General features: G+C 47.9%; 1 protein-coding gene across 1 annotated transcript; it reads right to left on the bottom strand.

Annotated features, from left to right (window-relative positions):
* Positions 1-1736: 1736 nt before the first annotated feature.
* On the bottom strand, positions 1737-12004 carry SEC22B (SEC22 homolog B, vesicle trafficking protein). Its single transcript, XM_028738116.2, has 5 exons — positions 11846-12004; positions 11162-11271; positions 10836-10996; positions 9867-10013; positions 1737-3180 (listed from the first exon to the last, which is right to left on the bottom strand). Exons 1-5 carry the CDS (start codon positions 11918-11920, stop codon positions 3026-3028), a joined length of 648 nt encoding a protein of 215 aa, XP_028593949.1. The 5' UTR covers positions 11921-12004; the 3' UTR covers positions 1737-3025.
* Positions 12005-13631: the final 1627 nt, after the last annotated feature.

The following is a 13631-nucleotide window of genomic DNA, read 5'->3' as shown; positions in this document are numbered from 1 at the left end:
AAGAGTCGGACACGACTAAACGACTAAACAACACCTCGCAAGACGAATGCCTCGCAAGACAAAAACTTGCTAGATGAAAGGGTTTTTTGAGCTGCTTCGCAAGACGATTTTCCCTATGGGCTTGCTTCGCAAGGCGGAAACGTCTTGCAAGTTTGTTTCCTTTTTCTTAACACCGTTAATACAGTTGCGACTTGACTTCGAGGAGCAACTCATAGCACGCGGTGTGGTAGCCTTTTTTGAGGTTTTTGAAGACTTTGGTGATTTTTGAAGCTTTTCCAAAACTTTCCCGACACCGTGCTTCGCAAGACGAAAAAAATCGCAAGACGACAAAACTCGCGGAACGAATTAATTTCGTCTTGCGAGGCACCAATCTATAGCCACAAAGCAGAAGAGGTTTAGTACCAGTTTGCGTTCTCCTAGATGGGCGAGCTTCTCAGGTATGGGGGTGTTAGGGGAGGGTTAGTACCTCTGGTGGGGAATACCTCCTTCTGGGGTAGTTTGTTCACCTTTGGTCTGTACCCTGCACTCACCTCTCACCCCTAGAGGCTGTGAGCATGCAACAGCGGCCACACCTTGGGAACAGCTTTGACTGGCCATCTAAACTAGGTGAGGGTAGCTGATGGGTCCCAAACCCTCAGTGACTTAGGGACTTCCCCTGCATGCAAAGACAGGCTCCAGAAGAATGAGTGGACCAGACCAACAGTGGTTCCAACTGTCAAGAAGGTGGTTACTGCACTGTGCTGTAGAGTGAAATGAGAGGCAGATGGGGCTTCTCAGTGAAAATGTAGTATAGGGAAATAATCCCCTCTATTCATCCAAGTCATTTATAAAGATGTTATATAGGGCCAAAGGCAGAGTCCTATGACACCCTACTTGAGATTCTTCTTCCATTGATGCAGTCGTGAATGAGGGATGTTTGGGAATTTGTTTTAAAAAGCTGAAGATCCATCTAACCGTGGTATTATTCAAATTACATTTTACTAGCTTGTCAGCAAGGATATCCCAGGAGACTTTGTCTTGTTCTCAACAAAGTCATTGCATGAATGGAATTCATTCTACTCATACAATGGAATTCCCCCTCTCTATTCTCCCCCTGAATGCCTGCATGCATGCATATATGCTGTCAGTCAGTCAGTCAATCTATCAATCAATCAATCAATCAATCAATCAATCCACATACATACACACAGACACACATGGCCTGGAGCAGGTTTGGGGATGGAGCAGGGAGGGTGAATTCCATTGCTTCAGACATGTAAGTACTTTAGCTGGATATAACCCAACGTCCACTACAATATTCCAGACGCGGGTGGTGCTGTGAGTTAAACCTCAGCGCCTAGGACTTGCCGATCGCATGGTCGGCGGTTCGAATCCCCGCGGCGGGGTGCGCTCCCGTCGTTCAGTCCCAGCGCCTGCCAACCTAGCAGTTCGAAAGCACCCCCGGGTGCAAGTAGATAAATAGGGACCGCTTACCAGCGGGAAGGTAAACGGCGTTCCGTGTGCTGCGCTGGCTCGCCAGATGCAGCTTGTCACACTGGCCACGTGACCCGGAAGTGTCTGCAGACAGCGCTGGCTCCCGGCCTATAGAGAGAGATGAGCGCACAACCCTAGAGTCTGGCAAGACTGGCCCGTACGGGCAGGGGTACCTTTACCTTTACCAAACTACTATCAAAAAAGGGTGGTTATATGTATCTGCTTGAGCTTCAAAACTTCAAATTAAAAATTGTTCGATAAAATGCTGTGAATTCACCTTTTATTTTTAAGAGAGAGCTGTAATAATGCGCTTGCCAATTGAAATAAATAAAACCAATTTTCTTTTCATTATCTCTGATGGAAACATAGTATGTGGTGTTCTGCTCTTCAACTCCTTTTCTCTTCCCCTTGCAAATACTCAGGCAGGCTGCCTGAGAACACATGGGAGATTAGTTCTACTATCTCCTTATTTGAGATTCGCTCTTAAGACACATCTGAAAATACTTTCCACACTGCGTGATAGCATCCCTCTGAGAGTCAGCAGTCCTCAGACACAGATACCAGAGTTCAGGACACTAACAGTTTCTGCTCCACAGATTTGCTATACAGAAGTGGGAAATAGACAAAGATACAGTGAAGAAGAGACTGACAAAGGAGCTTAATTTTTCAAAGCACAGACTGTCAAGAATTCAGGAAGAGACCTGCTCTTCTTCAGCCCTTTCGTGTGCCACGAAATCCAAATAGTAGGTTGCCTTACAGACTGCACAAAGCAAAAGAAATAGTGACATTTGCGGGAGAGAGGAAAAACCCAACAAGCAGAAGACGCCAAGCCCCTCCCTGTAAAATATGCAGAGAATGTGGAACTTGCTGTTGGTTTTAAAAACATAGATTTATCTGAAATGAAAATGAATTACGTGCTTGTAATTTAATTCTGTGACAACTATTTCAACATTATACTTAGGACTTAATGAAGTCTGCTGAAGCAGAATTTATTATCTACTTTCTAAATCAATGGTGTAATGATTCAATATAGCTAACAATAATGAAGTCTACTGAAGCAGAATTTCCTATCTGTTTAAGAAATTAATGGTGTAATGTCAGTATGTCGGAAGTACAGTAAAGACTCAGCCTTTAAACAGGAATTTCTGCACAAGTAGCAAGATCCAGACCCTTAAGAAAATATTACTAGCACCAGGAATGTTCATTAGAGTCCCTTTACTATGAGGGCTGGGGTCATTTACAGGGAGAGGGGGGTGTCTACTGCAGCATCAACGCGAAAGCTGAGAATCAGCCTGATAAGCCAACTCAGGACTTCCCTCTCACATTAGGGATGGAAATTGTGCTGCTAGTGGGATGGACAAATTTCATGTCTTCTAAGTGCAAAAGAAAATCCAGGAAGCTTTGACATTTGGGAATTAAGATTCACCGGAAAGAAGCAGCAATTCTCACTATACAGTCATCCCATTTGGGGCTTCTAATGTACATTCCGGTGATCTTGCAACTATGCATCTGCTGTGTTACTAGCTGTCCCTCTTTGGTGCCTGGAAACCTCTCAAAGCCACCAGAACCTCACATAGACAATCAGCATGATAAAGAACACGGCGACAGCAGCGAGCTTGGCATAGGTGGAACGCATGTTCAAATATTTTGCATCCTGGCGATATTTCTTCGACAAACTGGACAGATTGTTTGCCTTGGAATCCAAAGCTGTTTCAAAAGAACAAATAATTAATAAGACACTTTAGTATTTGTAGGTGTGCAGTTATGTATTTATATCGCATTGCCATATATTCATGATATGTTTCAAATTAAAGGCCCAAACCTACTGGCTTCAGTCTGACCTAAGAGCAGACTTTTTCATTTTCCTTGCTGGAAAAAATTACAGGAGGATGACAGTTTCTGTCTAGCACCCAGTGTCTATTATCTGCTGTTAATCAAAAAGTTTGCTTTTCGTTATAGAAAGTGGCTTACATTTATTCCAGCAGCCACCCTTCCTCTGAAAAGTCTTTCTGGAGGGATGTGGGACTCCCTCGTAGGAGGGATGTGGGAAGAACGTAGGAGGGGACATGGGGGGGGGGCTGCCCATAGTCAGGTTTGGATTCTAAGGTAAGTAAAGGAAGTTCACAAAAGGGATGTGTCTTCTCCCATCCTTCCTCTATTGATTTGAAGGATGCTCCCACCCCACTTTCTGCAAAGGTTTTCAGAGGGGTCACAAGCAGCTCCAAGTGGGGAATGGGAGGGAAACTGCCCTTCCATTTATTCCTGTAGGTTAATGTATCTTAGGACCCAAGCAAGAGTTTATTAAAAACTTCTCCTTGGTTTCTAGAACGCTGACGTTGCGGCGATAAGGTGGTGGAAGTACTAGCTGAGAAACTGAGGCGCTGCCTGGGAAGTCATGGAATCCAGAAGCTACTATGGGCAGGAGGAAGGAGGACTGAGCGAAACCATCTTCCCCTACAACTTTTGAATTGTGTTACAGCAAAGATTTGGTCAATGTGTGATGTGTATGTTTCTCATTCAAAAGTGTCCCAATCAATAGCTAATACTGTTAGTCACTGTTCTGAGTTTATTATTCCCCACCAGCTCTGGTGTATCATTTTTAACGTGTAAACTGAATGCAAACTGTGCATCCTAAACTCATGTCAGAAGCATGCAAAACTGCATTCTTTCTCTGCAATGCAACCCTCTGAATAAACCAGTCAAGTTTTTTTCAGAATCAATGGATGTCTGCCTGTGTAGTTTTTTCAACTCTGGCTCCGGCCTGGTGGAACGCTCTGCCTCATGAGACGAGGGCCTTGCAGGATCTGATTTCTTTCCGCAGGGCCTGTAAGACAGAGTTGTTCTGCCTGGCCTTTGGCTTGGAGCCAATTTGATTCCCTCCCTCCCTTTCTTTTTTCTTTTCCTTCTCCTCCTGCAATGAGGCTACATTTTAATATTTTAATGTTCCATTATTTTATTTTATTTTTGTTTTTAAGTTGTAATCATTCTTCTTGTTTTTATTATTGCTTGTAAGCCGCTCTGAGCCCGGCCTTGGCTGGGGAGGGCGGGGTATAAATAAAAAATTATTGTTGTTGTTGTTATTATTATTATTATTTAACAGCCTGTGCATCTGCCATTTTTATTATTATTATTATTATTATTATTATTATTATTATTATTATTATTATTATTATTATTATTAACAGCCTGTGCATCTGCCATTTATGAGGATCTCAGGCTGCTCCCCTACCCTTTCTGAAACTGCTTGCAAATAATGCCCCCTCACAGACTTTCAGTTCTTGTATTCTGTGGGATGCATGCCCCAAATATTTTTTTATACCAAGATCCAACTACTGCCAATAACTCATCACCTGCTCACTGCCTCCCCTGCTGCTGCCACCACCCAGACCCTTCTTTTCCTGTGTCCTTAGAAGTAAGCCCCACTTCTCCATTAAAGAGAAGCTGGACACACATATTATGGGCACAGCAAGTGGAAGAACAGTTTGTCAGACTTTCAACAACTGCCCTGAATTCTACAATAATGTACCTCCCACATTTTGGGTCTGGGGTGGGACATGTAATGGCAAACTGCATAAGTTCACATCTGAACTGCTCAATTGCTGCTCAAACAAAAGAGGAAGCAAGAAATTTTGAAAAGTATGAAGCAAAAGCTACAGAGGTAGAGAAGCAGAAGCTACAGAGGTGGAGCTCCATCACAGAGAAGAAAGGTGCTCTACCATTTTGCCCAAGTGATGGGTGACTACTGCAACCACTGCCAAGTTAGGCATGGTTCCAATCCAGGTCCCATTGCTGAAGCAATGAGGTATGAAGATACCTACCATAAACAAGCCAGCTTGTTCAACATACAATTGAGATGGACATTCTGCCTGCTTTGGCTTTAGGGCAAAATCAGAAAAGGCAGATCTCTGTTCTGAGGATCTTATAATTTAAGCATGATGAGCAAAAGAAAAAAAGATGAAGAATGGGATATGCAATGGTAACATGGGAAGAAAGCAAGCTAAAGAAGATACATATATTTAGGCCTGATTTAACTGGGAATAAGGAATGAGCAAGGGACGCGGGTGGCGCTGTGGGTAAAACCTCAGCGCCTAGGACTTGCCGATCGCATGGTCGGCAGTTCGAATCCCCGCGGAGGGGTGCGCTCCCGTTGCTCAGTCCCAGCGCCTGCCAACCTAGCAGTTCGAAAGCACCCTCAGGTGCAAGTAGATAAATAGGGACCGCTTACTAGCGGGAAGGTAAACGGTGTTTCCGTGTGCGGCTCTGGCTCGCCAGAGCAGCCTCGTCACGCTGGCCACGTGACCCGGAAGTGTCTGTGGACAGCGCTGGCTCCCAGCCTATAGAGTGAGATGAGCGCACAACCCTAGAGTCTGGCAAGACTGGCCCGTACGGGCAGGGGTACCTTTACCTTTACCTTTAAGGGATGATCAATATGACGAAGGATTTGGAAACCAAGCCTTATGAAGAATGGTTGAGGGAGCTGGGTAGGTTTAGCCTGCAAAAGAGGAGACTGGGGAGATAGGATAGCCATTTTCAAATAACTAAAGAACTGCCACATGGAAGATGGAGCAAGCTTGTTTTCTCCAGCTCGAAAGGGTAGGCCCTGAACAAGAAAGGAGATTCTGACTAAACATCAGGAAGAGCTTTCTGATGGTAAGAGCTGTTTGCCAGTGGAACCCACCTCAGAGGGTGGTGGACTCTCCTTCACTGGATGTTTTTAAGCAGATGTTGGATGGCCATCTGTCATGGATGTTTTAGCTGATATTCCTGAACTGCAGGGGGTTGGACTAGATGACCCTCAGGGTCCCTTCCAATTCTATGATTCTATGATTTAAAGAAAAAGAAATAAGTAGTAACACCCAGGTGTTATGGGGGAGAGTTCAAGGTACAAGGGATTGTGAGAGAACAGAAAAGAGTAGGAGACTTTAAGACACTATAAGAGTGCAGTCAAGTTTGGGGAAGATCATAAGGCACAACATGTCTAACTAAGGGCTTAACACTAGTACAGGGCAAAGCTGTAGGGTAGGGTGCTTTAACTCTAAGGAGAAGAATAAAGATTTGTTGAATGGGGAAGGAGATGAGAAACCAGAGCAGAGATGACTGCTGGAGCACCACTAACAGAGTTTTGGGGAACAGGGGTCAACAGGTTTTTGCCTGGCCAAGGCTGGAGATTTTTGTGCTTGCTATGGTGCATGACATGATAGAAATTATTCCTGGTATTCTACTACACCCTTCAAGCAAGTTTCCAGGGGGCTTAATAAAGCAAATCAAATCAAAATAAAAGCAGTTAACATCTACAGACAATGCTGTAGAGGCAGGAAAAAAATATGTAAGAGCAGCATAAAATCATGAGTAAATATGAAACATGTATAAACAAACATTTATGAAGCCTGGATATATTAAAAAAGTGTTCTCATTTATTTATTTTATTTATGTCCCACCCTTTACCAAAAAATCACAGGGCAAGCCACAAAATGGGGGGGGGGGGCTACATAAAAAGAGTCATTTGAATATTTATGACATGACATCTCTGCAGAGAAATTGCAGAGTTATGAGAAATTGAAAGATAAAGTGCGAGACTGGCTTCATTATTATCAAATAATGGAGGTTTTTAAGTCCGATAGGAAAAATGGTTTTCAGGTGGAGAAATCGAAATTGGAGACAGAACTGTTAGAACCCAAAACTAAGAACTTGTCGAAAATGTATAACTTGCTGTTGGAATGGAATACACAGGATGAAACAGTTAAATCAGCTATGATCAAGTGGGCACAAGATATTGGTCATAACATTATGTTTGAAGACTGGGAACGGTTATGGACCACCGGTATAAAATTTACGGCATGTAATGCCTTAAAAGAAAATATTATGAAAATGATCTATAGGTGGTACATGACCCCAGTCAAGCTTGCAAAAATTTACCACTTGTCTGACAATAAATGTTGGAAATGTAAAGAAACTGAAGGTACATTCTTTCACCTTTGGTGGACGTGCCCAAGGATAAAGGCTTTCTGGGAGAAGATTTACAATGAAATGAAAAAGGTATTTAAATATACCTTCTTAAAGAAACCAGAGGCCTTTCTCCTGGGTATGGTCGGCCAATTGGTGTCAAAGAAGGACAGGACATTTTTTATGTATGCCACAACAGCAGCAAGAATACTTATCGCAAAGTATTGGAAGACAGAAGAACTACCCACCGTGGAAGAATGGCAGATGAAAGTTATAGACTATATGGGACTGGCAGAGATGACTGGCAGAATCCGAGACCAGGGGAAAGAGACGGCGGAAGAAGATTGGAAGAAATTTAAAGATTATCTTAAGAAATATTGTAAAATTGTTGAATGTTAAGACGATGTTGATTCTGAAATTAAGGGGTTGCTAGCTGTAATTATTATGTAATATGAAAAGAAAGCTCAAAAATTTAATCGAAATTAAGGGAAGGATTTGTTGAAGAGCATTAACTAGAGCAGTGTTTCCCAACCACTGTTCCGCGGCACACTAGTGTGCCGCGAGATGTTGCCTGGTGTGCCGCGGGAAAAATTAAAAAATTGAAAGATTTTTTTTTTTAAGTCAAATTTTCGATTGGGGCGCCGTCACTAGATGACCCCTGGGGTTCCCTCCCTCCCTCCCGCTCTGCGCCTCCCTCCTCCTCCTCCTCCTCCTTCGGGGAGGCCCTTCCTGGCTCTCGGCCAAGGCTTGGCGGCTGCCACTCACTCACTCACTCACTCGCCCACCCGTCCCTCCATCCCTGCACCCGGCCTCTCCCCCTCCGTCCCCGGCGCGGGGGCTGCCGGGATCCGTAGTCCCCTCGCCCTTGGGCTCCGCGCCCGCGCGGGGTGCGTGAACTACGTTTCCCAGCGTGGCCTGGCGGGCCGGGCGTTTTGTTTGAAGCGCTCTTCTCCCGGCCATGGAATGAGCGCGGCGGCGGCCGGGCGGGCAGGGGCTCTTCCGCGCAGACCCCGCGCAGCCTGCCTGCGCCCCCCGGAGATCGGGCGGCAGGATGGAGCCCGGGGATCCCCGCGGAGGCGGAGCGGCGGAGGCGGAGGCTGCCCCCCAGGTAGGGCTGCGTCGGGGTTTTTTAATTTTTGCAATGCTGCATCCGCGCCGGAGGGGACGCATCGGACCGCGGGGAGACCCCTTGGCGGGCGTGCAAGGCAATGCATGCGTGCAGGCGTTGCATGGAGTGCAGTGCAATGCAATGGCAACGCGGCGCCCTGCATGCATGCATGCAACTTCCACCGGCGCTCCGGACTTGGCAGGTGAGGGGGGGTCCCCAGTGGGCGGCAGAGAGCCGGGAGGGCGAAGGGGAGCCGGGGGGGGGGAGCAGCGCTGCTCCCCGAGCCGAGCCCGGGGGGAAACTTCGGCGTCGTTGCGCCGGGTGTTGGAAGCGGAGGCTGGCGGGAGCCCCTCACCTGCAAAACCTGGTCGCCTCTCATATATTTCGTGCATTGCATTCATCGCCCGCTTTCTCCTCCAAGGAGCTCCCGGGGGCGCGCGTGGTTCTCCCCGTGTTATCCTCGCAACAACAGCCCTGTGAGGTGGGTCAGGCGAGTGGTCCAAGGGAGCACCCAGGGATTGTCCTGGCCAGGTGGGGTGATTTGAACCCTGCTCTCTGCCCGGTCTTCGTCCTCATTTAGCCCCCACATGTGCATGACTGTGCATGACTGAGGTTTTCCCCCCTCGTCTTGGCTATGGTGTGAGTCTGTGCTGTTAATTAATGGGGTTCTGCCTTCGGAGAAGATGAGCCAGCCCTCAAGGAGGTGATTATGTAATTTGCTAGCAATTCATGTCCCTCCCGGCGTGACGCTGCGCGCTGACATCACGGGGCTGTAATGGTGGTGTGCCTCGAGATTTTTTTCATGAAACAAGTGTGCCTTTGCCCAAAAAAGGTTGGGAAACACTGAACTAGAGAATGGAATGCAGTAAGGAGAGGTATGAGGAGGTCAGGAAAGTAATTTTCAGGAACTTAAGGGAATGAAGCTATACATGTGGTTTTTTTGTTGTTTTTTTGCTTTTTCGTACGTATTTTTGATTTTCTTTTTTGTGTTTTTTTTGTGTGATTTTTATGTTTTATAAAATTTGTGAAAATGCTAATAAATATCTTATTTAAAAAAAAAAAAGACATGACATCAAAGCAACATCAGAGCTGGAACACATTCCATCTTAGAGCACCACAAGGGAGAAAGTAGCCACTTACTGCAATTCCAATGGTGTGGGCCCCCGTAATAAACCATCTGTTGAATATCTTAATGTAGGGAAAGCGCATGTGCAGACAGGGTTTGTTATATTGCACAAAGCAGCTTGCCACAGCTTCCCCCGTTCCTACTGCATAGGCTACAATCGCACCTGATCATCCCATAAGGCGGCAGAGCAGCTTGTGCATGCAACAGTCACCGTACCTGAAAGTGCCTCGCCTCGTTGTAGAACTTCTTCAATGTTAGCTACCATGATTCTCTGTACATCCTGCAACTCTGTGTTGATGGAGCCAAGGTTTCTTCTTGCACGACTGTCAATATATAGTTTCTTGGTTTTCTGGATATAAGTATCTGAAACAAGAGGTAGCTGCTCATGAATTAGCCTCTCTTCCCTTCAGTGTCCAACAGCTAATTTATGTCTTTTATTTATCAGTTCCACACATGTGGTCAGTCTTGGTTGTCCACCAATTATCCCTTTTGGTGGCAATTTTCATTGTAGCATTCAGTGGAGAGGAGGTTTAACCTTGTCTCCACAATCATGGTCCTAATGAAAATTGGCTCCCCAAGACTGTTAGCTCCATTGGCATGCTTTAGAGCATTTTCTTCTAAAGCTAATAATAGGGTGGGATGGGAATTGTCACTGTGGTAACAGTTGGGAAGGGTTAAATCTACTCTCCCTGTGCATTGAGATACTTATGAAAATTGGAACCCACATTCACCTATTGCTAAATAGGTGTTTTTGTGTAACACAGGTGTGCAACTTAATGATGGTTGCAGCATCACATGTAATATAGTCCATAATTTTCCTATCAAGGTTGAGCAACCATGGTGGCAAGCATTCAGAAACTCTCACTGGTCCTAAGTACAAGAGTGTTTATAAGAGATGACACAGATCACCCAACAACAAAGAATGTCAGAGTCCACTGTATTTGTGTGAGGGAAAGGGATATTTGCATAATCTGACCTGATATTCTGTAAAGCTTATGGGAGGATCCAGTCTCCGGGGTCTTTTTAGAGGACAGCAATTATTATTTTTTAAAGGCCTGTGCTAATGCAAGAAACTTTCCAGGAGGGAGAACTAGGGATGGCACAAGGAGGAGAAGCCGCCATCAGGACTACTAAAGGAACCTTGCAGGCAGGCCTTTGCCTGATGAGGAAGGGGAAGAACCTCACCAAACTCAATGAAAGAATAGGGCCTGGACACCGTTGGGACCTTCTTTCCATGCTGCTCATCAAATTCTGAGTGCAAATCTTCCAGGTATGCAAAGGCCAGCTTTTTGGGGAAGGCAGCTTCACACAACACCAGGTAACACACCCCTCTCTCAATGATGTAACTGCAAAAGAAGATACAACAGGTCGGATGTTAGCTTGACAGCAAACCAACTTCCATCTTTCCCAAATTTTCCCTAAAGACACGGAGCAATCATCTTCTCTAGCAACCCCTAATCCAGCATATGGTCTACAACTCCCTACTGGGCCTCTATTTTTGTTGTACTTACTGAAAAGTCATGGCTCCTGCTTCCAAGGTGCACCTGGTGGGAGACTGTTCATTGAGCTTCCGGAACAGCTGTTTGGCTTGGCTCTGGTACTGCTGCAGGTCTCTACCAGACTACAAAACAACACAAATCTTTAATGCAAACAGGCTGACAAAGCACTGGCCTTTGCTCAGAGCAAAGTGTCAGTCACTGAGCCAACAGGAACTGGGTCAAGAATAACCAAACCCAAATGCTTCCCCTTCTGCTGCTGCTACTAGACTGTTTCCTTTATACAACAATAGAAAAGGCACCCAGCTGGACCCCCGAAATTTCAGCTCAGGATTCCCAGCCCCCACAATGTGTTCTTCTAAGAAAGCAAAATATTCAGAGAGGAGAAGGAAGGCAGGCAGGCTGTCCCTGCCTGCCTCATCTCTTAGATGGGGGTTGGGGGCTCTCTCTTGCGGTGGGGGGTGGGAAGAGAAGCAGATTTATCCGGCCCTGGACTTCAGGAGCCAGGAGGGGCCCGCTCGGCAACCGCGGACCTCCCAGGCAGGCCTGGCGGGGAGCCCCGAGGCCGACATCTCCAGCGGACCGACGGAGGCGGCGCCTTTGGAGCCAGGATCGCGCAGGGCTCCTGCTTCCGAGTAGCCGCGCCCGGAGTCTCGGGAGCAGGAGGTGGAGGCCTAGCTTGGCCCGGCCGCCGCTCACCTGCTCGTCTTCCTGCATGGAGGCGGCCAGAGGAAGCCCGTCGGCCACCCGCGCGATGACGGTGAGGAGCACCATGGCCGCCTGCCTCGCACCCGCGGCTGCCGCTGCGCCACGGCCCACACAGCGGAGCTGGCCGGAAGGCGAAAGGGAACTTCCGGGTTCGTGGGGGGAAATGCTCCGGCCCACTTCCGTTCCAGTGGGTTTAAAGGTCCGGGCGGAACGCGGCGCCCCCGGAGCTCGGGTTCCGCTGCTGCCCTCCCGCTTCCCTCTGGCCGTCGGCTTCTCCGTGGCGCCGGGGAAAGGACGGCGCGCACGGCCCACAGCGCTCTGCATGGGGAGCCTTGGAACTCCCTGCTGCAGCAGCGCGGGGCTGGGCTGGGAAGCGGCCGGAGGGAGCAGCCGAAAGCAGGCGGGTCGCGAGGAGGGAGCATAGCTGTCAACTTACAAATTTGAAAATAAGGGACCAGCAGCCTCGAAAATAAGGGACCAGCAGCCAAAATAAGGGATTTTGGCTTGGCTTATACAGAAATCCGGCACTGATGGAGCCATGCTGCTTTGGCTGCCACTGACTGTGTTTTGCAGGAACTAGATGATCCTAAGGGTCTACAACTCCGACCAAAGAAGAGGGGCAGACAAAACTGATGAACGGCGTCGAGATGGCAAAGCTTCCAGGCAGAATTAGAAACCAGGAAGAGGACCTCTTTAATAAAGAAGGGAGAGAGTTTATAATTAATTTGAAAAGCCATTGCCAAGAGTTACATACATTGGTAGGATTGACAGAAAACTTGTAGTAAAAAATTGAACTATGGATGGACAAATGATTTATAAAAATAGAGTTATGAAAGGGATGCAGAGGGGGAAATCACTACATTAAGATGCTGCACTGGTTGGAGGGGATGCTATGCAGCACGTCGGGGCTGCTGTCGTCCTGGCGCGAGGAGTTCCATCGGCCCTTCCCCGCCCAAGAGAGAGGGAGAGAGACTCTCGCCCACGCCGCCCGCGAGCCTGGCATGAGGCGGTTGCGGCGCTGATGCGACTGCTGAAGCACCGCCCTTCTGCGTCCCTCCCCATCCCCTCCTCTTCCTCCTCCCTCAGGCCACCTCCTCAGCCGCCGCCGGCTTCCCCTGGTAGCGCTGCGGAAGTCTCGCAAGAGAGGGGCTGCCTGCCTGCCCGCCGCCACCCGTCTCCTCACGACGCGCCCGTGAGGGGGAAAAGGGAGAGACGGAGACATGGCAGCTCGTGTGCGCACTCTCTCGCAGTGGAGGACCCCGAGCCACTGCTTCCCTCCTGAGCCGGGCGAGCATGAAACCCGGGAAATTCAAGGGACATCATCAATAAGGGACAGCAGTGGGACACGGCGCTGGGATAAGGGAGTTTCCCGCCGAATAAGGGACAGTTGACAGCTATGGGAGAAAGGCGGCTTGGCAAGTGGCAGGGACAAGGTGCCTGTAAGCTGCCTGGGGTGCCTGTCAGGGGGAACGGTGGCGTACAAATAAAGATGGTGATGTTCCGACGGAGCGGTCGGAAAAGGGGCATGGGGGGTTGGTCAGGTGTGCATCGAGCAGACATAAGCCAAAGGGCCACTCAGTCCAGCCTCCTGCCCGCTGAGCCGATGCCCCAAGTGGGAACCCTCGAGCATAGCTGTCAACGTTTCCGTTTTTTAAAAGGGAAATTCCCTTATTCCAAATAGGATTCCTCGCAAGAAAAGGGAAAAGCTGACAGCTGTGCCCTTGAGCAGGATCCGGGCGGGAGAGCGACCCTCGCCTCCTTGGACTCCAGCCAGCCG

Source organism: Podarcis muralis, chromosome 8 (assembly GCF_964188315.1).
Source record: "Podarcis muralis chromosome 8, rPodMur119.hap1.1, whole genome shotgun sequence".
In the NCBI taxonomy this organism is placed as follows: Eukaryota; Metazoa; Chordata; class Lepidosauria; order Squamata; family Lacertidae; genus Podarcis; species Podarcis muralis.
This window is presented reverse-complemented; position numbering and strand designations above follow the sequence as displayed.

Excerpts from the sequence above, each read along its gene's own strand:
- SEC22B (XM_028738116.2), bottom strand. The coding sequence starts at position 11,920 with ATGGTGCTCCTCACCGTCATCGCGCGGGTGGCCGACGGGCTTCCTCTG. Across the intron at positions 11,272-11,845 it reads CCATGCAGGAAGACGAGCAG|TCTGGTAGAGACCTGCAGCA; the intron begins GTGAGCGGCGGC and ends GTTGTTTTGTAG. Across the intron at positions 10,997-11,161 it reads GCAGGAGCCATGACTTTTCA|TTACATCATTGAGAGAGGGG; the intron begins GTAAGTACAACA and ends CTTCTTTTGCAG.